Genomic DNA, 24,777 nt, shown 5'->3' on the forward strand with positions numbered 1-24,777 from the left:
AATTATATTCATAGCAGTATTATCAATACTATTGATTTAGGCAGACGACTAAATATATGGAACATATACCTCAACTATTTCGATTGATTCATTACGTATGTTATACCATTTATACAAAAATTTACTTATAAAAAACGTAAAAGCAAATACATGTACGATTTCATGGTCAACCACCAACACATACGTTTAGATTATAAATATATGTATATCATTTAGACAAAACAAAAATTTACTTATTAAAAAAGTAAAAACGAACACCCGCTCGGATGAGCGGGTCAAACTCTAGTTAACTATTATTTGTAATATCATTCAAACTATTCCGTAAGTGATATTAACTAGTTATATACTTATCTTTTATTTTAGATTTAATTAAAATAATTAAAAATTAAATATCGTTCAATATATAGTAGGAGTTGGGCTTTTTTGTGCCAATTATTTCTTTGTGTGTTGAGTTAAAAGCCCATACTTTTAGTTTCTGTTTATGTCAATATTTTCTTTAGCACACGGAACGTTTGAGAATCGAACAATCCAAGTATATAGAGTGATCTAAAACGTAACCGGTAGATTCCATTCCGACCGAAAACAAGGGTTTTTTTTTTTGTTAATCAGATGAAGAGGCAAAAAGTAATCGAGTTAGATCGTGTGGAGACGCCGACGAAGAGCTTCAACATAGATTGGGACAATGTTTTGGTCGACGAGGAAGTCCCCGACTTGGAGATCGTCGACAAAACCCCGCCGCACGAGCCTGCTTTCTCCGGCGACGATTCCGCCGTCTGCGTGAAATCCCTCAAGGACAGCGAGCTCGACGATCATCTTAAGCGTCAGAGGTCGCTTCTCGCTTCTTTCGCCGACAAGTTGCCGGACAAGGGCGCGAGAATCCGCTCCAGAATCGGAAGCCTCGAGTACGAGAAGCAGCGACGGTTGCTCCGCCGCGCCAAATCGGTTCGTCCTTTGGTTCCCGACTCAAAAAAACGAAACCTTTTTTGAATGTCTGTGTTTGTGTAATCATTAGTGTTCTGTCTTTTATATCTAAAGTTTGTCACTTTCACTGGTTTTTGTCAGGATACTGACGAATGTCAGATCCTCGCGCAGCCAAAAAGCTCAGGTATGTTGTTTTTGTCTTTACTAATGTTTGTTGAAGAGTGCTTAAAGTTGAATTCTAACGTTTGAAGTTCTTAAAGATGTGTGTAAGCAAGCGAATACAGCTACAGGATCGAAAGAGGCGTCTCGGTCAACATTCGTTTCTCATTTTAGTGTTAATCTCAAAGTATGATGCTTTTTTTTTCATTCCCTCTTGTTTTTTTTTCAAGTTGCTGCTTCTCGACTTGATGATAATCCTTTTGTTTAACAGGTGGAGGCTCGACCAGTGAAACTCTTTAGTGAAGATTTGGGACGCGAAAGCTGGAAAGGAAAGGCTAGTGGAGAGACTACAACAAAGCAAAGCAATGGGTGGCGGTCGTTGCCGAGACTAGGCAAGTCTCAGATCGGTGAAACAAACTTTTATTCTGGATTTAAGGACCCAAAAGGGAAGCGAGAACACGATGAAGCTTCTGTAAGTAGAAAAAGAAAGACAAAGGAATCTTCCCCTTATTTACTCGTTGATGATGATGATGATGAAGACGACGTCGTTGGATATGATACTCCTAGGTCCTTATCTTTTCTCTATGCTACTGCTTCATCGAGAGTTAAGTGTATTGACGTATATTTACTTTTTTTCTCTCACAGGGAGTTGAGCTGTAAAGCATCTCTATCACAGAGGTCAAGCTGCAGGAAGGTATCTCATCTTATTCCATATATTTTGTACACAATTAATATAAACTAAGCTCAGCACCTTTTCTGACACTTTTTTTTTTGCTATAGAAATCAGATGATAAAGTTATTAATTTGGACGAAGAGGAACCTGAGTCTCCAGTGGTAGTAGAGGAAGCTCTTGAACTTCCTGAAGGGTAAAAAAAAGAGTTGTTTCTGTTTTGCCTTTCATCAAGTGACTGTGATTCTTGTTGGAAGTAACTTAGTTTTAGTGAAAATCTGCAGGTTACCGGGAGATATTTGCTACCCATCAAGGTTAGTGAAAAAGCTTTCATGTAGTAGTTGGTGTAGGTTTACTCACTGACATTGTTATTTCTTCTTCACTTATCAAGGGATGACCCAGACCTTGTTCAAGTGTCTCTTGATGATCTTAAATGCCTTTCACCTAGAGAATGTCTTACATCTCCAGTTATAAATTTCTACATCAGGTGACTTTTGAGTGACGGACTTCACATATTACAATTATATATCTTGTGTTACTGCTTTTTTTTTTTCTTTTCTTTCTTTTGTGTGATTATTCTCCCTTTTGTTTGGCTAGGTTCCTGCAGCACCAGGTGTTTGCAGCGAATCAGACAGCTGCTGATTGCCATTTCTTTAACACATTTTTTTACAAGAAGCTCATAGAAGCTGTTTCATACAAGGTGGGTTTCTTTTGTCCTGAGGTTTCATTGCTTGAAAATAGATGGTTGAATCTAAATTTAATGTTCAACTGTAGCAAGAAGTAAGAGAATCTGATGATAGCATCTCTTCTTTGAATCTTGTGATTCACATATATTTCTTTTTGGCTACTTATGCGGTCTCTGCGTATTGTCTTTTCAATGTAAGTAGGGTAACGACAAGGAAGCATCTTTTGTGAGGTTGAGACGGTGGTGGAAAGGTTTTGATCTATTCCGCAAATCATATATATTTATACCAATTCATGAGGAGTAAGTATTTTCCTGACTGTTGTCTATTAATACTTCCATGATTACATCTTTTTGGCATGATATTCAATCATTTAATCTTGTGGGTATTATGCATAAAGTGCTATTTTAGATTATGGTATCTCAGTATGTTCTTTGATTGCATAATAGTTTGTTCTCTTACATGTTTCAGTCTCCACTGGAGCTTGGTGATCATTTGCATCCCAGACAAGGAGGATGAATCAGGTTTGACTATATTTCACTTGGATTCATTGGGACTTCATCCAACAAGATCAATTTTTAATAACGTCAAAAGGTGAGACTAGAGGAATCATTGCATACAGTTTCTCAGTGTTAAAGACCATCTTCACTAGATTCCGTTTGTTTTCATATGTGGTTTTGATTAGGTTTCTGATTGAGGAGTGGAGTTACCTGAATCAAGATGCTTCTCTACCGGATTTACCAATCTCAGAAAAGATATGGAGAGACCTTCCAGATAGGATCAACGAAGCTGAAGTGAAGGCTAGTCTCTTTTACCATCTTTAAGTAGTATTTCTTAGAAGACAAATTGTAGTCTTCATCTAAACTATATGGCATTTCACTTTTCATTCAACAGGTTCCGCAGCAAAAGAATGATTTCGACTGTGGTCTGTTTGTGCTCTTGTTTATACAACGGTTCATCGAAGATGCTCCTAAGAGGTTGAAACTGCAGGATCTGGGAATGGTGCGTTTCTTTTTTCTATTATCTCTATTCTTCATCTCTTATAAACACTGTTGTTAACACTAGTTGGTGTCTTGTTTCCAACTCCAGATTCACAAGAAGTGGTTTGAACCCAAAGAAGCCTCCGCTTTGAGGATCAAAATCTGGAACAAACTCATTGAGCTATTCCTTGAGAGTAATCAAACAGTTTAAAGCTGTACATAGAACAGAGTCCCTGATTTATGCCAAAACATTCTCATTTATCAGTGATTTCTTAAGTATGGCTTTTCATCACACAGTTGTAAAAAAATAAATAAGAATGCATCAATCTTAACTGAATCACCCACAATAAAAACGATGACAAAAGAGAAAAGCACACAGACAAAACCAAAAGCAATTTATAAACAACACGCAAGCCACTCTCACAAGTCACAAGTAACGTTATTGCTTCATTTTTCGTTAAGTAGGTGAATGGGGATGGTGCGCCTCTCTCTCTCTCTTATTATATATATATATATATATATATATATATATATATTCCTCCTCTCTTCATAAACACTTTTGTTGTTAACACAAATTCTTGTCTTGTTTCCACCTCCAGATTCATAAGAACTGGTTTAAACCAAATGAAGCCTCCGCTTTGAGGATCAATAATATGGAACAAACTCGTTGAGCTATTCGGTGAGATTAATCAAATAGATTAAAGCTGTACAGAACAGAGTTCCTGATTTATGCCAAGACATTCACATTGATCAATGCTCTTTAATTAGTGCTTTCTCATCACAGATCATTGCCTTTGGAAAGTCTTTTCTTCAAAAGCTTGAAAAGAATGCATGCCATAATCAGAATATATTAAGAAACTAGGACAAGACCCGCGCAGAAGTTTATAAAATTAAAAATTTAAAACATATAGTATTGAAAAATTAAATATTTATATGTGCTCAAATTTTTAATATATATTTATACTATTATGTTTTCGATTGTATAAGTTAGGCCGTGACCATTTTTAGTTGTAATTAAAACCTATTTTTAATTTAACATAAGGCGATTGATTTGGGCTTAAATTTTTTCACTAATTTCAAGAATTTCACTATGCAATTATGGATGTTATTTATATCATAGAGGACATTATATTCTTTCTTGAAATAGAGATGATTGTGTTTGTGAATTGGAACTCAAACTATCATACTATAAATATAGTCATAGTACTCCAGGGTTTACCAACAGGAAATTTCATGTTTACCACTTTCATAATACTACTTTTCATCTTTACCACCACTAAAGAGACATTTTCAAAAATACATTCTTCATTAAGATGCAAAAGATTCTTATACACTTGTTCTCTATATATATAATAAATCATTATTTAAATAAATAAAAATAAAAAATAAAAACATAAAAAAAAATTACGAAATTAAAAAATAACTTTTTTTATGTTTTCGAATTATACTTTTTCAGATTCGAACTTTTTTATAATTTTTTTTTGAATTTTCTTTTATCGAAATTTTTTTATTTATTTTCAAAATTTCTTTTTTAAAATCGAAAATTATATTTGAAACTATTTTTAAATTTCTTTTTATATTTTTTAAGTATTTATTATATATTTATTAGAATCCTAAATTTCACATTCCAAAAATCCTACACCACCCCTCAACTGTAAACCCTAAGTCTATATTAGTTAACTCTAGGGGTATAAGTGTCTTTTACCCTTCATAAAAAGTGAGAATAAAAATGATTAGTGTAGACATGAAAAGTGGTACTATGAATGTGGTATTTGTGGCAATTTCCCTTCCAATAAACTATTAAAAGCCAAAGTGTCTTTTATGTGGGAATTTTATGTTTACCACCACTAAAAAGATATTTTCAAAAATACATTTTTTATTAAGTGACAAAAGACTCTTATATTCATGTTCTTTATATATATAATAAATAATTATTTAAATAAGTAAAAAGAAATTATGTTTTCGAATTATACTTTTTTTTCAAAATTTCTTTTTAAAAATAAAAAATTATGTTTTAAACATTTTTTAATTTTTTTTAAATTTTCTAAGTATTTATTTAAATATTTATTAGAATCTTAAATTTCATATTTCAAAAACTCTACCCCACCCCTCAACTCTAAATCCAAGTCTAGATTAGTTAGCCATAGGGTTATAAATGTCTTTTACCCTTCATTAAAAACTGAAGGCAAAAATGTTTAGTGTAAACATGAAAAATGATACTATGAATGTGATATTTTTGACAATTTACCGTCTTTTATTGACAACAAAATATAAACAAATTAAATACATGAAATATTTAAGGGTAAATTTCATAAAAATACCCCAAGTAAATTTTTTAAGCTTTTTAATACTTAAACTTTTTTACTACCCAATTTAATACCCCGATAAACTATTTTGCTCATTTTAATACACCAACATTTAAAATTGTGCATTTTAATACCCAAACTTTATTTATTTTAATAGAAATACTAATAAGTTTCAAATGAAATTTAAAAATCTCTAAAATTTATAAAAAAATCTCAGAAAATTCTATTTTATTTTATGCTTGAGAAATAAAAGTATCTAAATTTTATTTAATCTTAAATTCTATAATAAAAGTTTTAAGTAGTAAATTTTTTTTTTCTGAAATAAAAAAAACAAATTTATTTATTTTCTTAAAAATTAAATTTTATATTTTTTAAAATTTTCTCCATAGTTTATTTACATACTTTCTTAAATCTTAAAATAAAATTAGATTTTGTTTTACATTTTTCTTAGATTTGAAGATCTTTTAAATTTCGTTTGAAACTTATTAGTATTTTAATTAAAATAAACAAAGTTTAAGTATTAAAAGAGGTACAATTTTAAAATTTTATGTATTAAAGTGAGAAAAATAATTAGTTGGGATATTAAATTGGACGGAAAAAAAGTTTGGGTATTAAAAAACTTAACAAAATTTAGTTGGGTATTTTTTAGAATTTTCCCAATATTTAATGTATTGTTTCTAATGAATTTGTTCCCATATTAAGTTTTGCTTCCTGAAGAAAAATACAAATTACCGGATTTACCAATCTCAGAAAACATATGAAGAAACCTTCTGTTAAGGATACTAGATCCCTCTCTATCAAGTCTGTAATATTCTCATAATACACTTATGGTAACATATGTAAATACAGAGCTCCTAGGGTATTAGTCGTATCTGTATATAATCATGCTGTAGCCACTCTTCTATGAGAGATATATGAATATTACCGTTCATATGGTATCAGAGCCTTCTTAAAGTTTTTCTTCTTAAAATCTCTCCGCTTCTCTTCTTTTGCTCGATCTATTCGATCCCCCTCTTCTTTGCTTCTTCTTCTTCTTCCTCAATTCAACCATGTCCACCACAACTGCTGAAACCGTTGAGATCACACCCAAAGCGCTCCTTCACATTAACATGTCCAATGTTACCAAACTTTCCTCAAACAACTTTCTCATGTGGAGTATCCAGATTCAGGCTCTTCTGGATGGCTATGGAATTTCTGGTCACCTTGATGGCTCCAACCCACCGCCAGCGCCCACTGTTGTCAACGACGGAGTCACCACACCGAATCCCGAGTTCACTACTTGGACCCGTCAAGATCGTCTTATTTTCAGTGGTCTAATAGGTGCCATTACGCCCACTATCCAACCTATTGTATCCACTGCGAAGACAGCTGTTGAGATCTGGTCCACTCTCTCCTCCACATATGCCAAACCTACAAGGGGTCATATCCAGCAGATCAAACTCCAAATCAAGGGCTGGACAAAAGGTACAAAGACTATTCATGAGTACCTGCAAGGGTTTGTTACGAGATTTGATCAACTTGCACTCGTTGGGAAACCTATTGAGCATGAAGATCAAGTTGAATACATCCTTGGTGGTCTTCCTGAAGAATACAAGTCAATTGTGGATCAGTTAGAAGGACGTGACATCACACCTACTGTGACGGAAATTCATGAGAAGCTTCTCAACAAAGAAGCTAAGCTCCTCACCTCCTTGAAGGAACCTGCAGCTATTCCTGTCACTGCTAATGTTGCTTCCACACAGCCGCCAAACTCTCGTTACAATCACCCGCGCATGCCTCAGAACAATCAACAGTGGAACCGCAATCAACAACACAAGCATGGCAACAACAACAACAAGTATCAAAAAGGTTCACAAGGAGGATACCAGGGGCGTTGTCAAATCTGTGGAGTTCAGGGCCATAGCGCACGCAGGTGTCCTCAGCTTCATGGTCATGGTTCTTCTACTGGTAGCGTCTCCGTCAACAACGCCTATCCACCATGGCAACCACGTGCGAACCTTGCTCTTGGTGCAACCACTCTGAACAACTCCTGGCTTCTCGACAGTGGGGCCACTCACCATATGACGAACGATCTTGACAACCTTGCTCTGCACTCACCGTACAATGGCAACGATGCTGTGCTCATAGGCGATGGCTCTCCTCTGCCAATAACGCACACTGGTTCACTATCTTTTCCCTCTTCCTCTAAACCCTTGTCTTTAACTAATGTTCTCTGTGTTCCTAACATTCACAAGAACCTTATCTCAGTATATCGGTTGTGTAACGCTAACAAAGTCTCCGTTGAATTTTTCCCTGCTCACTTTCAGGTGAAGGATCTATCCTCGGGTGCCCCATTGCTCCACGGCAGAACCAAGAATGAGTTATACGAGTGGCCAGCTTCCCCTTCCACCCTTCAATCCTTTTTCGTCTCCACCAAACCTACACCAACTCTTAAAGACTGGCATGATCGCTTGGGCCACCCCTCTTTGTCTACTTTAAAAACTATTGTTTCAAAGTTTTCTATTCCAGTGTTGCATTCTTCTTCACAGCCTTCGTTGTGCCCAGATTGTTCTATTAATAAATCCCATAAACTACCTTTTTCTCAAACCTCAATCTCCTCAAACAAACCTCTTGAATATATTTTCACTGATGTCTGGATGTCTCCTGTGATCTCTGTCGATAACTACAAATATTATGTAGTCTTTGTTGATCATTTTACACGGTACTCGTGGCTCTTCCCCTTGAAAACCAAGTCCCAAGTCCGTGAGGTTTTCACTTCTTTTAAAGCTCTTGTGGAGAATAAGTTCAACCTCAAAATCGGTACTTTATACTCAGACAATGGTGGAGAGTACCTGGCGCTCAAGTCCTTCCTCTCTGCAGCAGGCATATCTCATCTCACTTCTCCCCCCCCATACCCCAGAACACAATGGAGTGTCTGAACGCAAGCACCGCCACATCGTTGAGACCGAACTCTCTCTCTTATCTCATGCAGGAATGCCTCGCAGCTACTGGACGTATGCGTTCTCCACCGCCGTTTATCTCATAAATCGTCTCCCAACTCCGGTTTTGAACATGACATCTCCATTTGCAAAGCTGTTTGGAACCACTCCTAACTATGACAAGCTGAAGATCTTTGGTTGTTTATGCTTTCCCTGGCTTCGCCCTTATAGCACTCATAAACTTGACAACCGTTCTACTCCGTGTGTCTTCTTGGGATACTCCACATCTCAGAGTGCCTATTTATGTCTTCAGCTGACAACAAGGAGAATCTATGTCTCCAGACACGTTCAGTTCGATGAACAAGTCTTCCCCTTTCCACGATCTTCAAAACCCCGAGCTTCCTCCGAACCCAACTCACCTCAGCAAAATGAACCTTTACACTCTCTTATTCCCCTCAGACCGCCACTCGCTGACTCTACTATGCCATCTCTGGGGACCCCGAGGATAGCTTCTCCACCGCCGGTGACATCGGAGAACTCAGACGGTGGCGTTGTTCGTGAAACACAATCAGGTATGATCCCTAACTCTAATCTTTCAAATCAAACCGGCCCTCTTCCTTTAAACCAAACCAACCCAAGCCCATACACCCAAAATAATTCTTCTCCAAATCTAAACCAACGAAGCCCACAACCATCTCAGGCCCAACCTGAAAACCTAACCACAAACCCCTTAGGCCCAACCACAAATCCATCTTCTCAACCCTCGTCGTCTTCCTCCCTTCCTCCAGAACCAGCCCCGATAATAGCAAATAAACATCCCATGACCACCCGTCAAAAGAATAACATCTCCAAACCAAAAACCAAACTCAACCTCTCAGCTAGATACACCAACAACTACCCTCCTGAACCAAGGACGGTGAACCAAGCGTTACTTGATAAGAGGTGGAGAGGCTCTATGTCAACTGAACTGGATGCGTTTGCTCGCAACCAGACCTATGAGCTCGTTCCTCGTCAAGCTCATCAAAATATCATTGGTTGTCGCTGGATTTATACTAATAAGTTCTTTGCAGATGGGAGTCATAAGTGCTGTAAATCCCGCCTCATTGCCAAAGGCTACACACAGCAGTTTGGGCGTGATTATACTTCTACATTCAGTCCGGTCATAAAGGCGACCACAATCCGTCTTATCCTGGATATTGCAGTCTCTCGATCATGGCCTATCCAACAACTAGATGTCAATAATGCCTTCCTTCAAGGAACTCTGAAAGAGGAAGTTTACATGGAGCAACCACCCGGCTTCATTGATCCAGACAAACCATCCCATGTTTGTCGTCTTCGGAAAGCTGTCTATGGACTCAAACAAGCACCCCGTGCTTGGTACGAAGAACTTCAAACCTTTCTCCTCAGTCTTGGCTTCAAAAACTCACTGGCGGACACGTCTCTCTTCATCTATAACAATGGGAAAGAACTAGTGTATTTGCTAGTTTATGTTGATGATATTCTCATAACTGGGAATAACAAGGCGGCCATCACGCGGATTCTGACCCTTCTTGCGTCACGTTTTTCAGTTAAAGACCCGGAGGAACTCAATTATTTTCTTGGCATTGAAGCTCGTCGAACCAGCAGTGGCCTTCACCTATCTCAACGGAAGTACATCCTTGATCTCCTACATCAGTACAAGATGGAAGATGCCAACCCTGTCTGTACGCCCATGGCTTCTGCTCCCAAGCTAACATTGAGGTCTGGCACTGCCATTGATGATCCAAAGGAGTATAGGAAACTCATTGGAAGTCTTCAGTATCTACAGTTTACACGCCTTGACATCGCTTATGCTGTTAACCGACTTTCTCAGTTCATGCATCGACCCACTGATCTTCACTGGCAGGCAGCAAAAAGAATTCTGAGATATCTTGCAGCTACTCCCTCTCATGGCATTTACTTCTCAGCTCGGAATTTTCTCAGTCTCCATGCCTTTTCTGATGCTGGCTGGGCAGGCGATGCCGATGATTTCATCTCTACAAATGCTCACATTGTCTATCTCGGAAAGTCACCTGTTTCGTGGACTGCAAAGAAGCAATCTGGAGTTGCCCGTTCAAGTACAGAAGCGGAATACAGATCGGTGGCAAACACATCAGCAGAGATCAGATGGATTTGCAACTTGCTCACTGAACTGGGTATCGTCTTAATCTCTCCTCCAGTCATATACTGTGACAATCTCGGTGCTACTTTTCTTTGTGCCAATCCGGTGTTTCATTCCCGTATGAAACATGTTGCTCTTGATTACCACTTCATCCGCGGCCAGATACAACATGGAATGCTCAGAGTGTCTCACGTCAATACAAAAGACCAGTTGGCTGTTGCACTAACAAAGCCGCTTCCTCGTCAAAGATATACTGAACTACGAAACAAGATTGGAGTGGCTGAACCCTCTCCATCTTGAGGGGGCGTGTTAAGGATACTAGATCCCTCTCTATCAAGTCTGTAATATTCTCATAATACACTTATGGTAACATATGTAAATACAGAGCTCCTAGGGTATTAGTCGTATCTGTATATAATCATGCTGTAGCCACTCTTCTATGAGAGATATATGAATATTACCGTTCATACCTTCCACATAGAATCAACGAAGCTGAAGTGAAGGCTAGTCTCTTTTACCATCTTAAGTTTTATATATGAGTGTTTCTTAAAAGACAAATTGTAGTCTTCATCTAAACTATATGTCATTTCACCCTTTCAACAGGTTCCGCAGCAAAAGAATGATTTCGACTGTGGTCTGTTTGTGCTCTTCTTCATACAACGGTTCATCGAGGATGCTCCTAAGAGGTTGAAATTGCAGGAATTAGGAATGGTGCGTTTCTCTTTTATAATATATATTCTCCTCTCTTATAAACACTTTGTTGTTTTTTTTTAATTATACAAGGGTATCATGGCCCCACATAAGTGGTCCAAATTAGTCACGTGTTGCCACGTGTCGATCCCCTGTCCCTATCGATGCCGAAATGTTAATTCCCAATGGCCAGGACTCGAAACCTGGTGGCTTCACTCTATTGGGCTTTTTCCCTCGAGTTAATCACAACCAGGCCACAAGCCCAGTTAACAATTTGTTGTTAACAGCAATTGTGTTGTCTTGTTTCCACTTTCAGATTCACAAGAAGTGGTTTAAACCGAATGAAGCCTCCGCTTTGAGGACTAAAACCTGGAACAAACTCGTTGAGCTATTCCGTGAGAGTAATCAAACCGATTAAAGCTGTACATAACAGTCTCTTATTTATCCCAAGACATTTTCATTGATCAATGCTATCTAGTTATGGTTTTCATCACAGTTTTTTTCAAAAAACATAAGAATGCATCAATCACATTTAACTGAAACACCCACAACAGTAAACATGACGACAAAAGAGAAAAAGCACACAAGACATAATTAAACAACAAGGAATTATAAAACACTCATACCACTCACCAGACAAATTTATTGCTTCATTATTAGGGTGATGTAGTTTTTTTTGGTGGTGGTCATCATCACGCCAGGATCAGATAAGGAGGGGATTTGTCACTGAAGAACCGAGCAAGAACCTTGTCTTCAAGAACCTTTAAAGCCTCAGCAGAGTTTATGCATATAGGTGTCTTGTATTGAGTTATAGAAGCACCTCGGGAGACAAAAAACTCCATGAGAGAACCAAACGTTCCCTCTTGCACCACTCTTATCTCTGGAGCTCCAATCGAACCATTTTTGCTCCTGAAGAGCCTATAAAAACTATTCAATGATTCCTCCATGACACAACAACATTCCACCAATACCTTGTTATCAAGTGATAGAACATTAGTGCTATTATTATTGTTGACTTTTGATTTGAGTTCCAAGTAAAAAACATAGTGACCCGGAACAGTGGAGATATCGGCATAGCATGTGAAACCCATGATCACTAAATCCGAAGATTCAAGAACTAGTGTCGCACGAGCCAACGCTTTTAAAAGATCTTCTTCAGTCGTTGACTCTAGGTGAACGCTTAAAGCCGCATTTTTTCTACGTACAAATCTGAACTGAGGTGCCATATTGTAAAAACCAGTGACCTTTAAAACATCCCCCACTCTACATCTGTGTAAACCTAGCAACATAATCATATTATAACAACATTAGCTAAAATAAAACAAAACAAAACAAAACAAAAATAGTTTTGATTTAGTTGATAATAGAAACAGTTGAATTAGACTCTACCTGAAAAGTTTGTGACCAAGGGCTCATAGTGGTGACCCAACTTCACATTCACAAGATCAACAATCTCGCCCTCGGTTCCTCCATCGACATCTATGAACTCGAAGTATGACATGTTGGGTAGAAATGTGTAGGACACATGTTTGCTTAGAGGTTCCAAATTTAACCCGAAAAATGCTTCAGAAGATGCATAAGATTTAGAGACTAGAGGCAGTTTATTAGTGTAGAACTCCAATGCTGGGATGTATTGAGCCATGCTTCCTGTAAAAATAGCATCAATGCATTAGGCTTTAGGCCAAAGTCGTGAAACTATACCTTGCCAAGATTCTTGTCGGCACTCGTTTTCGATTAGATCTGCCAATTCTGGATTTGGCTCAACAAGGATGGTAGTGACGGTCTCTCTACAGCTAAGGTCGGTGATCCACTCGCTGACATGACCACATCTGATATTACTAGCCAACTCTTTCCAGTAATTTTCAAGAAAATGGATAACTTGAACCAAAACAGAAGCGAACACAGCACCAACACTTACAACCTCATCTCTCTGGACAAGACCACAGAGAAGTTGACAGTACATACTCTGTTTGGCGTCCGGACACAGTATGATCTGGTAGGGGCTTGGACTATTTTTTGGCAGGCTCCTAAAAAATTCACTCTTTGTGAAGCTAGTTACCGTAGGAGCAAGAGGCAAACCACAAGGAGTTGTGGATGTCGGATGAATGAACGTAAACCTAATCACCTTTCCTTGCTTATAACCATTGAAATGCCTTTATTATTAATCAGAAAAAAAAGATATATCAATCCATCGTTGTCATGAAAGCGTCAAATATACAAAAGAAGGATGACTGTGGAAATTTACTTGGACATAACGAGATAGCCTAGCGTATAGAAGATTTGAATATTCTTAAAGAAGATGTTGTTCGCAGGAAATATCTTTTGATTCCCACTTGAAGTTCCAGAGCTAAACAACCATTAATTACAACTCTTTAGATTTATCACAATCTTTTATATGTAAAATAAGCAACTCTTGTTATTTAAATGATAAGATGATGTATATACCTCACTAAAAACGCAGTGATGGGTTCCCCCGAAATGACATCCGAGGGTTCTCCGTTTGCGACACGGTCGAGATAAGGCTTAAGATCTTCATAGCTCACCACGGGTACGTTCTTCTTGAACAGCTCTTTATCCGCACTCCCCTGGAGAAAACGTCCGAGGTACACTGTGTTCGCGTTAGCTTTGAGTATCTTGGTCAATACATCGTCTTGTATTTGCTTCGCATTTGATGTTAGCTCTTCTAGAACAGTGAGATCACAGTCTAGACTCATATTTGTTCTACTCATTCACCACCCCATATCAACGGTTTCTTTATACAGATAGACAACCATTATTGGTGAGACCCATCAAAAAACTGGACCACACTGAATGACAGGCAATAGCAAATTATTATTTCAGAGTTTTGTTTGATTGCCTCCTCTGCTGTTTTACCTTTTACTTTTTTATATCTTTTTTATTTCTGAGGGGACCAGGAGGTAAATGGACCAAGGCATTTGTCCGAACCGGACTAGTGTAGTGTATAAACAAGATTTGGTTATCTGCTAATAAGTAAACACAAGCCATTGATAACGAAACAAAATAGAAGCGCCTACATTGCTGCAACAGTTCATATAACACAGATTCTGCGAAATATTCAAGTCTGAGATGCTATCTTGATAACGATATAGTCAAGCATTTGAAATTGTTTTGGTCATCCCACTACACAATCCATTAAACGGAAAGCGTTACAACATTGAAGAATCTAAAAACGGATGAAAGCGAAACTCAAAAAGGGACTTTGTATCCCAAAGATGCAGAGCATTCTGTATATCCCAGGCTAGGTAGACCGTCATTACTACTTCTTTCTCCGCGATGCCTCTGTCTTGTGACAAGACGCTTGTCTTAGTCCCTGCAAATGCGCAGCAAAACATCAGTATCAAACTGTATGAAGGTTACATGGCTGGTAATCATGGAAATAGAGATGTCTCTTTGTGAATATACAACATTAGAATCAAAGCAGAGAGACTTGTTTATTTCTCTGCCCAAGCCCAAAATCATGACCCCCTAATGATGAAACATACAGTGGAAATCTTACATATGTACTAATAGATCCATGAGAAGTTTATTCTCTACTATTTATCCCAAGTTGAAACTATTACCAGAAAATGATATAGTAAATGCAAGGCTACTTACCAACGAAAACTCTAATCATTGCTACAATTAGCCACAAGCGTTTGTTGAACGCACGTATCAAGATAACATAACAAAGTAGATTGGAAGAAGATTACTTACCAGTACTTAATCAAGCCGTCCCATCCACAAGTTGCGACTTTGCTCTGTTCCAGAGGATGCCACTCGGCTCCAATACATACTCCGTTGTGACATCTAAGAGTCTTGAATACTCTGCAGCTCTTCCAGTCCCAAAACCAGCACCTACCCTCTCCATCTCCCGACATTACAAACCGCCCATCCGGGGAGAAATTAACTTGGCAAGCATAACCGGCGACAATGTGCCCTGCAAACCTCTTCTTCTTATTCAGCTGAAACCTTTCCCTGGTGCCGTAGATCAGAATCTGGTTGTCCAAGCTCTGCGCCGCAAGCCACTTCCCATTCGGGTGAACAGAAATGGCGGGCATGGAGTGCATATGAGGCTCGCTGATATACTTGATAACCACCGGTATCCCAAACTCCCACACACGGAGGGACTTATCATCACTTGAAGTGACAAACCTTCTGTTGTTGTCCACAAACGTGATTGTGTTAACCGCACCCAAGTGCTGATCATACTCTTGCGTAATCTCCCCGGAGTTAATATCCCACTGCACTATCTTCTTATCGCTCATCCCCGCCAACAAAATATTCTGCTTGTCATCATCAGGATTCAGCTTAACCACATAGGGAATCTTCCCAGTAGAGAAAGTGGATATAACTTGACCAGTCTCTGTGTCCCAATACTTAATGTTCTTATCATACCCAGCAGTCAAGAACTTAGTCCCATCGTTAGAGAAGCAAATATCCCTCACAGCTTTACCGTGACCCATGTAAGTCCTCATACACTTACCAGAGTTATACACATCCCAAATCTTGACCTTGCAATCCATACCTGCAGAGAGAAGCAAATGCCCATGCTTTGGGAAGAACCGAATAGCGGAAACACCTTTCGTGTGACCACTCCACGTATGAACCAAACGCTTTGGGATGTAGCAATGGTCGTTGTTAGCCTTTGCGTCTTTAGGAGCTTCGATCCACGACCTCCCTTGATAATCTTTATCCTCCTTGCCGTGGAAAGTGCTCTTATCCGTGTAAGGCTCTCCTTTAGCTTCTCCCTGTTGGCTCTTCTCTTCCTTCTTCTTGGCGTGGTCCTCCGCATACTTCTTCTGCTCCTCAGTCAACTCTCCCTGAACAACCTCCTTCTTCCTCGACCAAGGACTCTTCCTATTCTTCAACAGCCACGCCTCCGTCGCCGGATTCTCAGCCTCCGCCTCAACCTCCTCCTCCCGTTTCCCCTCCCCTTTGCTCTCCTCAAGCTTCCTCCTCTTCTGGTCGCTCTGCTTGATGTTATAAACCGAAACGCCGTCATTCTGCTTCAGCGCCTCCGCGTCGCCGACGTAGTTCATCCCGGAGGGATCCGCCGCGTAGCCGTACTTCTGGAACGTGCTGTACTGCTCGTCGAAGACGAAGGACCCGATCGAGGCGTCCTCCACGAACCCTAGCTTGTGGTTCCGCATCCCCTGCGCGATCCCGTCCTTCGCGTAGGGATGGGCCGGGCCGTAGATCGGGGCCCAGAGCTGATCGTAGGTGGGGTTGAACACGACGGCGTGCTGCGTCGGGTTGATCGGGTTCGATTTCGACTGGCTCGCGTTGGATACCGTGAGAGCGAGCGCCGTGTCGTCTACCTCCGGGGCCGATGATTTCGCCTTCAGCATACGAGGAGGTGAAGATTCCGGCGAAGAAGAAGCGTCTTCTCCGTCGTAGGATTGAATCAGATCCATTCTCGCGATTTTGCTAGATTTGCGCCACTGTTCTGAGAGGCTCTTTTAAGGGTTTCAGAATTGCCTTTTTTTGCAATTTTGTGAAACTTGAAAAGATAAACCCTAACGTTTGTTTGGTTTCCACATTTACCCCGCTAGTATACTTGTTTAACATTTAAGTCCCCTAATCGAGTCGTCATATACATTTTTTTTTTTTTTTGACTAAAGTCGTCATATAGTACTTTTTACACTATTAAACAACAACCAAAATATCTGGACCAATTTGAAATCACTGCAAGTCAAACCGAATAAAACCGAAAGCAGCATTTAATTTTAAGGTTTCTTCTGTTGACGGTGGTGAGATCGATCACACATGGCGAAATGTGTGTTTCCTTTTGCTTCTCGCTGAGTGAGTGAAGTCACACATTAAAAGTCATAGATAGATATACAAATTAAACTATTCCTATTTCAACTCTGCTGGTTTTTCGTGTGTGTAAAGGTCGGACCCGACCCAACCATATATGTTTTATTATGTTTTTCCTTTACATTATTCTTTTTTTTTTGTCATCTCCTTCACATTTTCTAGTTCTTTTTTTTTTTTTTTTGAACTTAGCTTTCATATTAAAAATGCAAAAAAAAAAAAAGATACAAGCCATTAGCTAGTGTTTTTAGCCCATTGGCCTTTAGTTTAGGATGACACATATTTAGGATCCCGAGCATAGAAGCCCAATTACAAAATAAAATTGAAAAGATGATCGCAAAGCGAAGAGGTCGAAGTTATGGAAGAAGAGAACGGTGACTTTGATCTTTACGCCAGCCATTGCTGCATAAGCCGAGAAGTAGCCCCTGGATTTGAGTCCCTGAGCGAAGAGATTCTGTCTTTCACCTGCCTTTCCAGAAGGCGAGAGATTGCGTCTGTGGATCGAAACAATTGGCGGTGCAATCGACCGTTCCTCTCAGTCCAAGCCCAGTAAATGCAAGCCTGCCAGCAGATACGAAGAAGAATACCTGTTGTTGATCGTCTGTTTGTTGATTGAAGCTGAGCCATGACTCGATCCCAAGTTCTCTCTGGCTGAATACCACACCGCCTTGCAGCCGATCTCCACAGGTTCCACGAGAAGTTACAGTCAAAGAAGAGATGTCTGCGACTCTCAGCCACTTGGTTACAAAGGAGACATGTAGGAGAAGTTTGAAGGCCCCATCCGAGTATCCTGTCCTTTGTTGGGCATCTGTTCAACACAAATAGCCAAGCTAAAAAACTGTGCCTAGGAATCCCTCCTTTATTCCACACAGAGTAGAACCAAGGTACTGAGATTCCCTCATCACAAAGCTTCCCGTAGACTACTCCTGTACTATATTTTCTGCTTTTCCTCCCGTCTACTTCCCACTCATAGAAGTCTTCTGAATCGTTGAGAGTAGTTGTTATTAGTAAAGCATGGATGTTTACTAATGCCTCTGATCTTGCAGGTGGTAGCCTCCAATAATTATCTCTGTATAGTGATGCAAGAGTCGCCTCTGAGGAGATCCCCAGTGCCGAGTCACCGCTTATATTCAAGTATGAACGCATAGAACCATATGGCGACCAATTGTCACTCCAGAAACGAGTAGAGTGGCCATTTTGATCCATTCATATATAGAGTGGCTAAGTTTTAATATCTTGTTTACCTGCCAAGAGAACCGTCTGCTTGGAGCCGTGATCCAAAGGTTACTCAAGCATCCTTCTAACACCTCCTCCTTGAACCAAGCAACCCATACCGAACCCGCTTGGAAGAACAACAGCCATACCAACTTCAGACAGCAAGCCTTGTTCCAGATTCTGAGATTCTTGATCCCAAGCCCTCCCTCTCTCTTTGGCTTTGTCACCACCTCCCAAGAAACTCTTGCAGCGTGGTGTTCCTCTATATCTCCTTTCCAAAGGAAAACACCACAAAGGGAGTTGATCCGCTTCACACAGGCTTGGGGAAGTATGAATGTTGAGCACCAGAAGGTTGTTATTCCCGTAATGACAGTCTTGATGAGTAGGAGCCGACCAGCAAATGAGAGAGACTTTGCACTCCAAGAAGACAGCCTGCTCTTAACTTGCTGGAGTAAACCCTCACAGTGGAGTAAGGAGAGCTTTTTAGTACAGAGAGGAACACCTAGGTAACGGACTGGAAGAGCCCCTAAGGGCATGCCTGTTGATACCATTATCAGGTCTGTTTCCTGCGTGGAGAGAGCAGATGCAAAGAAAGAGGATTTCTGTACACTTACTGCCAGACCCGACCGAAGCTCAAACTCACGCAGTACTTGGAGGACAGCTTGAACCGAGCTGAGAGAACCATCTATAAAGATAAGTAAGTCATCAGCAAAGCATAAGTGAGTTAGTTTGGATCCTTCACATTTTTATGGTAGTTGAACTTCATATCTCTTGCAGCTTGGTTCAGCATAAGGGAGAGAGTATTCATGGCAATTACAAAAAGGTATGGCGAGAGGGGGTCACCTTGCCTGAGCCCCTGTGTACCTTTGAAGTATCCATTCACGAAGCCATTATAACCCACCGTAAAATTTGAATGACAGATACACGCCCTTAGCCAAGCTAGGAATAAGGGAGGAATATTGATGGCTTGTAGACAGGAGAACAAAAATGACCAGGATAAGGTATCAAAGGCCTTTGCTATATCCACTTGATAGTAATTCTCTTTGATTGATTGCTCTTGTGATATCCTTGAACCAGCTCAGCAGCTAGGGAAGTGTTCTCCACCAGCAACCTTCCTTTACAAAGGCCGTTTGATTTGGGACGATCAGGTCAGGGAGAATTGGCTTCAATCTCTTCACTAGAAGTCTGGAGATCACCTTGTAGATAGTGTTGAGGCAGGAGATGGGCCTGTAGTCTGTGATCAAAGAAGCACCAGAGTGCTTCGGTATCAGTGAGAGAATGGTAGCGTTAGTAGAGGCAGGCATGAAACAGGAGAAGAAGAAGTGACGTATAGACGCAGTAACTTCAGGCCCTATGATGCTCCAAGAAGCTTTGTAGAACCCAGATGTTAGGCCATCAGGCCCTGGCGCTTTGTCCTGGTTGATCTGAAACATGACCATCTTTACCTCTTCGTCTGTGGGGGCAACAAGCATTTGAGCAGAGAGATCAGGAGAGCAGGTGAACTCCGTGAGAGACTGAAACCATTGAGTAGTGGAGATAATTCCCAGGGGAGGCACAGGTGAAGGTCCCAGTATCCTCTGGAAATGAGTTACTGCGTGCACGGTCATCTGGATCGGATCCGATATTATCCCACCTGAGGGCAACAAAAAGGATCTTATGAAATTAAAGTTCATGCGATTTTGGACCATTCTGAAGAAGAAGACAGTATTCTGATCTCCTTCCTTCAACCAGTTAACTCTCGATCTCTGTTTAAAGTAACTCTCCTCGATTCCCTTAAGAATTTCCATGTCTGAAGCGCCTCCTTCTCCATTTCAAAAGTTTGAGTGGTTGGGTGATTGAGCACTTGTACCTGCACATCTAAAATCACACGGTTAGCTTCACTCACTCTCACCTGAATTTGTGAATAATTCTCTCTATTTAAGTGTTTCAGATCGCTCTTAATCTGCTTTTGTTTCCAGTATAAGGCGGTGAGGTTCCAGACGGTATCTCCGGCCTGTGTCCACGCATCAAGCACTACTTGGTGAAAGCTCGGGTGCTTTGTGAGGAAATTATAGAATTTAAAGGGGCGGTTTCCAGAGGCTGGGATCTTTGTGGCTAGGTCAAAGGTACACGGGCTGTGGTCAGAGACTAGGGTTGGGTGGAAGAAGGCCGAACAGTTAGGAAAGAGGTTGATAACATGATTATTGATCAATAGACGGTCTAGTTTTTTTGCAATAGGATCCTCTGGTTGTCGATTGGTCCACGTGAACAGAGGTCCCTGATACCTTAAGTCGAAGAGGCCCATTTGTGTGAAGCAGTCCCTGAGCTCTATCATATCAGGAGTAAGGGAGTTAACAGCAGGGATGGAGTGCTCTGCTGGATGAATGATTTGGTTAAAGTCTCCCCTAGAACCCACGGAACAGTATCAAGTGAGTGGGTTTGATAGATATCAAGAAGCTCCACCCATAAATCAGTACGTTCGACTCTCTCGTTGAATGCGTAGATAGTAGTGAACACAAACAGAGGGGAGCCAGGCAGCTTAACTTCACATGTGACAGATTGGCTTGATTGCTTCAGGACCCGTACAGAGACCGAGTCCTTCCAGATGATAATGATCCGACCATCTTCATCTTCCGAGTGATTAGAGGTATAATTCCATCCTCTACAGACCTTGCTCATCACATAGTTTAGGTTGTGGTCCTTAATGTGTGACTCCAAAATAGCACCAAAAGTGGGTGATAAGTAGATAACCAGTTAGAGAATGGCTTATGCTTATCCGGGTCATTTAGGCTTCGGATATTCCAAAAAAAAGCTTACTATACATAGATATTAGTTTACTATACGAAGATATTAGTCAATGGTCTCTTCAGGGTGAAGAGAACCATCAGGATCCAAAACAGAGAAGGTATTAGAGAAGGGTTTAACAAAAGAGGAAGAGTGGATGGCTAAGGGTTTGGTAGAGTAGTAAGAGAGTTGGGCCATGAAGGACGGGAAGGGTTTTTGGTCAGGATCAGAACGTGGTCTTTTTAAAGAGGGGGTGATAAAAGTATCTGGTGGGCTTTTTGAGGGAGAAGGGATGACAGCTAGGGGGTGAGAAGAGGCCAAGGGGGTAGCGGTTATTAGAGGAGGAGCTTTAGGAGGTTGAGATTGAATTGGTGGGGGTGGAGGGTCGGGATTAAGTGGGGTGGTGGAGGTAGAAGCTTGAGAGTATACAGTTGATGAAGGGGAAGGAATGATTTTTTCTAGAGTAGGCTGGAGAGGGTCAGGTTTTTTAGTAGTTGGTGTTGCAGTAGCCACATTTTTTCCTTTTTGAGAAGCTGATGCTGCTTGTTGCGGCTTCTTTGCAGGAACATCCGAAGATTTCGGAGGTAGAGGGGCCTGGAGGCAGTTACGAGATACATGACCAAGCTCTTTGCAAACCGAGCATGTTGGTGGTACCCAAGGGTATGACACTTGGACCTCAACTACTTCACCACTCTGTCGCACAAACTCGACTACGCTTGGTAGTGGTTTAGTGAGGTTTACAGCAACTTTTACGTGTGATAGGGTCAGACTAACCAGATTCTTTGTGAAGTCATCCATTTCTTTAGGTTCTCCCACCAGGCCCGCAACCAGACTCAATCCTTGTTGGTGGCGAAGGTCTAATGGAATACCTGTTAAGTGAGCCCAAATCTGGATAGATTCTAGTGATGGCGATGAAGCTGAGACTGAGGAGGACCACTGGACGGCATGGAACATGGACTCACCGACATACCATACAGATTTGTCAAGTATTTTCTGCCTTAGGTAATCTGAAGGTATTCTCACCAGCATGGATCTAGACAAGGGGTTAGTATGAATCTCCACTCGCTTTCCTTCCCCCACATGTGGTTGAGGACGCTCTGAACTTGATTGAAGGGGGGAGGCCTTCCATTAAAGTAGCAGATTATGAAATCTTTGTGTAATTCAGCTCCTTTCTGAAAGACATTGTCCGGGATGAAAACTCTAGGGATTCCTTTATCTGACAAGGAGACTGGAGCCAGGCGCTTCAAAGACTTATCCTCTAGTTTTCTTAATTTCTCGAGTAGAGGAGTGTTGGTGGAAAGCGGAGGAGGGGCAGATTGAGCTGGGTCAGTTGTAGAGGTAGCCGGGGGTTGGTTTTTTATGATGGGAGGAGGGGGATTTGATTGTGGAGCGGTTTTCGAGTGGCTAATGGGGAAGGGGATGAAGGTTTCAGTGGCTGCAGGCAAGGTAGAAGAAGGTTGAACAGTGGTGGCAGGGTTTACTGTAGCAAACGATTTAGGGTTTGGTTCAGAGATGGGTTGGTTGGAAAGGTGGGGGAGCCGCTAGAAGCTTTATTGGTTTGAATAGGAGAAGAGTGTTTGGGTTGAAGGATTTTGTAGTTCAGAGGTGCTGAATTTCCAGAATTGAGAACAGTGGACTTGGAGAAGCCAGTTGATGAATGAGCTGGGGTAGAGAACGTGGAACCAGCCGCAGTTTTAGGGGTGGAGGATTTCGTCGCTGGCCTTGTGGATTTGGCAGTTTGCGATGAAAAACGAGAGGATTTGGGAGGAACAGAGCCGAGGGGAGGGTAATCGGGATCGGGAGGGTCAGGGGGGTTTGGGGGGACGAGGCTGGAGCTATCACCAGTAGTGAGACGCGGCGGAGACAGGGCGGAGACATCGTTGGGTGGGAACCAGGGGTTCTCCATCGGGATTTAATTCTCCTTTTCCTTTTATATATCAGACTCTTGAACGTATCATTTTCTAGTTCTTCTAGTATAAATTTTGAATTAAAACCAATAACTTGTTTTGTGATTTTTCAGTAAACTTATTTTTGTTCGACTGAAAAGAGTTATAAAACTTAACAAACATGTAGTTTGTATATTTATGAAATAAAAATATAAGTACGCCCATAGAGGAAGATTTTATAACAATTTCTTTGTAACATTTTCATGCATTTTTAAGATATGTATGATGTATGCTTAAACATCAGAGTTTACTAGAGAGGCAGCAGTCGTTGTCTAATAGCTTCTTAATTTTTTGGAGAAATTGTCTTATTTAATAATTTTTATCGATATATACAAATTACTCTCAAATGAAAATATGCATTGACTTTAAGAAAATACTAATGGCGGGTATATTTTTCGTTTTACATTTTTTTAGAAATTTAATTTTTATAATTGTATTTTTAGTCATATTTGTGTTTTTCTTTGTATAATATTTCTTTTAAATGATTAATAATTTTTTTAATAATTGTATTAAAATAGTTGGACCACACATATATCAATAGATCATGTTGCTGTTTTAATAGAATAGAACTAGATTCTGACCCGCCCTTTAAAGTATATTTTTGTTTTAAATTTTTTTGAGAAATTTAATTTTTATATTTGTGTTATTTTGTAATCATATTTGTGTTTAGTATTAATTTAATTTAATATAATTTTTTGGTAACTATATTAAATATGTCAAATTGCATAATTATATGTCATATGTATTTCAGAAATTATTTTAAACTTTATTCCTAAAATTTGCAACATATTATATTTTCTTAGTAGTTACCTAACATAATTAGTCAAGAAATATTTGTATCCAAAAAATCTGACTCAGAATCGACCCAAAAATCAAAGTCTCATAATCTATTAGATTTGGCATATATACTCGAATAGTTCTTAAGTGTTATATCCGAAAACCATATCAAATCCAACACGCACAGAAAACCGAACAAAAGTTTTGAAAAATATTTGAAAAATATTTTGAAATTAAAATTTTATATATTTTGTTAAATATATATGTAAATGGGTTAATAAGGTCTTCACTAAATATTTAATAAATATTTTTAATCGAATAACCTATGTAAAACCGTTAAGCTAAAACCCGTAGAATATATTTTTATAAATATACTTCCATAATAATATCAACTGATCATGTTTCTAATTTAATAGAATAGATAGATTAAATAATTTAATTTTCTTATAAAAAAAACTATTTATATTTCTTGTTTATCTGAATTGATTCATGAATTTTTATTGTATTGGTCTAAATTTTAATCGGTTTTGAAAACTATATATTATTAAGTTATATATATTTGCTATGATTTTTACTCATGGGCTGTTGGTAGTTGTATATCATGATAATAACAAATATTTATAATTATATATTATAAAGCTAACGCTGACAAAAAAATATTTTAAGCCAATAAATATTATTTATTTTGTCTAAAACTAACGCAAATTATTAAAAGTGGGTTTGTATTTGGGTTGTATAGGTATTTCTATTAATGATTTGTATGTGGAATAGTTGATCATCATCAAAGGAATATTA

At 39.6% G+C, this 24,777-nt stretch overlaps 5 protein-coding genes across 6 annotated transcripts; 1 reads left to right on the top strand and 4 right to left on the bottom strand.

The window, feature by feature from the left end:
* Window positions 1–524: 524 nt before the first annotated feature.
* Window positions 525–3,750, top strand: LOC106350332 (ubiquitin-like-specific protease 1C). The gene is made up of 14 exons (XM_013790235.3): window positions 525–942; window positions 1,063–1,105; window positions 1,182–1,267; window positions 1,352–1,647; window positions 1,726–1,774; window positions 1,861–1,946; window positions 2,035–2,064; window positions 2,142–2,237; window positions 2,348–2,450; window positions 2,638–2,735; window positions 2,905–3,027; window positions 3,119–3,233; window positions 3,328–3,435; window positions 3,523–3,750. The coding sequence occupies exons 1-14, from the start codon at window positions 610–612 to the stop codon at window positions 3,622–3,624; spliced, it is 1,668 nt and encodes a 555-aa protein (XP_013645689.2). The 5' UTR covers window positions 525–609; the 3' UTR covers window positions 3,625–3,750.
* An 8,157-nt stretch (window positions 3,751–11,907) lies between these two features.
* LOC106357918 (4-substituted benzoates-glutamate ligase GH3.12) lies at window positions 11,908–14,463 on the bottom strand. The gene is given in 4 exon segments (XM_013797638.3): window positions 11,908–12,746; window positions 12,857–13,620; window positions 13,713–13,814; window positions 13,913–14,463. Coding segments are annotated over 4 exon segments (1,737 nt in total). The 5' UTR covers window positions 14,197–14,463; the 3' UTR covers window positions 11,908–12,159.
* Window positions 14,464–14,476: 13 nt separating this feature from the next.
* Window positions 14,477–16,937, bottom strand: LOC125575706 (pre-mRNA-processing factor 17-like). Of its 2 annotated transcripts, XM_048757961.1 has the most exons (2): window positions 15,182–16,933; window positions 14,477–14,798 (listed from the first exon to the last, which is right to left on the bottom strand). In XM_048757961.1, the coding sequence occupies exons 1-2, from the start codon at window positions 16,879–16,881 to the stop codon at window positions 14,792–14,794; spliced, it is 1,707 nt and encodes a 568-aa protein (XP_048613918.1). In that variant the 5' UTR covers window positions 16,882–16,933; the 3' UTR covers window positions 14,477–14,791. The 2 variants fall into 2 exon arrangements, with proteins under 2 accessions (XP_048613918.1, XP_048613919.1); XM_048757962.1 differs by lacking the exon at window positions 14,477–14,798 and having other exon boundaries at window positions 15,178–16,937.
* A 731-nt stretch (window positions 16,938–17,668) lies between these two features.
* LOC125586930 lies at window positions 17,669–18,487 on the bottom strand. Its single transcript, XM_048756843.1, has one exon. It carries the CDS (start codon window positions 18,485–18,487, stop codon window positions 17,669–17,671), a length of 819 nt encoding a protein of 272 aa, XP_048612800.1.
* A 2,838-nt stretch (window positions 18,488–21,325) lies between these two features.
* On the bottom strand, window positions 21,326–22,057 carry LOC125586931 (proline-rich receptor-like protein kinase PERK14). Its single transcript, XM_048756844.1, has one exon. The coding sequence runs from the start codon at window positions 22,055–22,057 to the stop codon at window positions 21,326–21,328; it is 732 nt and encodes a 243-aa protein (XP_048612801.1).
* Window positions 22,058–24,777: the final 2,720 nt, after the last annotated feature.

This window comes from Brassica napus, chromosome C5 (assembly GCF_020379485.1).
Source record: "Brassica napus cultivar Da-Ae chromosome C5, Da-Ae, whole genome shotgun sequence".
Classification (NCBI taxonomy): domain Eukaryota; kingdom Viridiplantae; phylum Streptophyta; class Magnoliopsida; order Brassicales; family Brassicaceae; genus Brassica; species Brassica napus.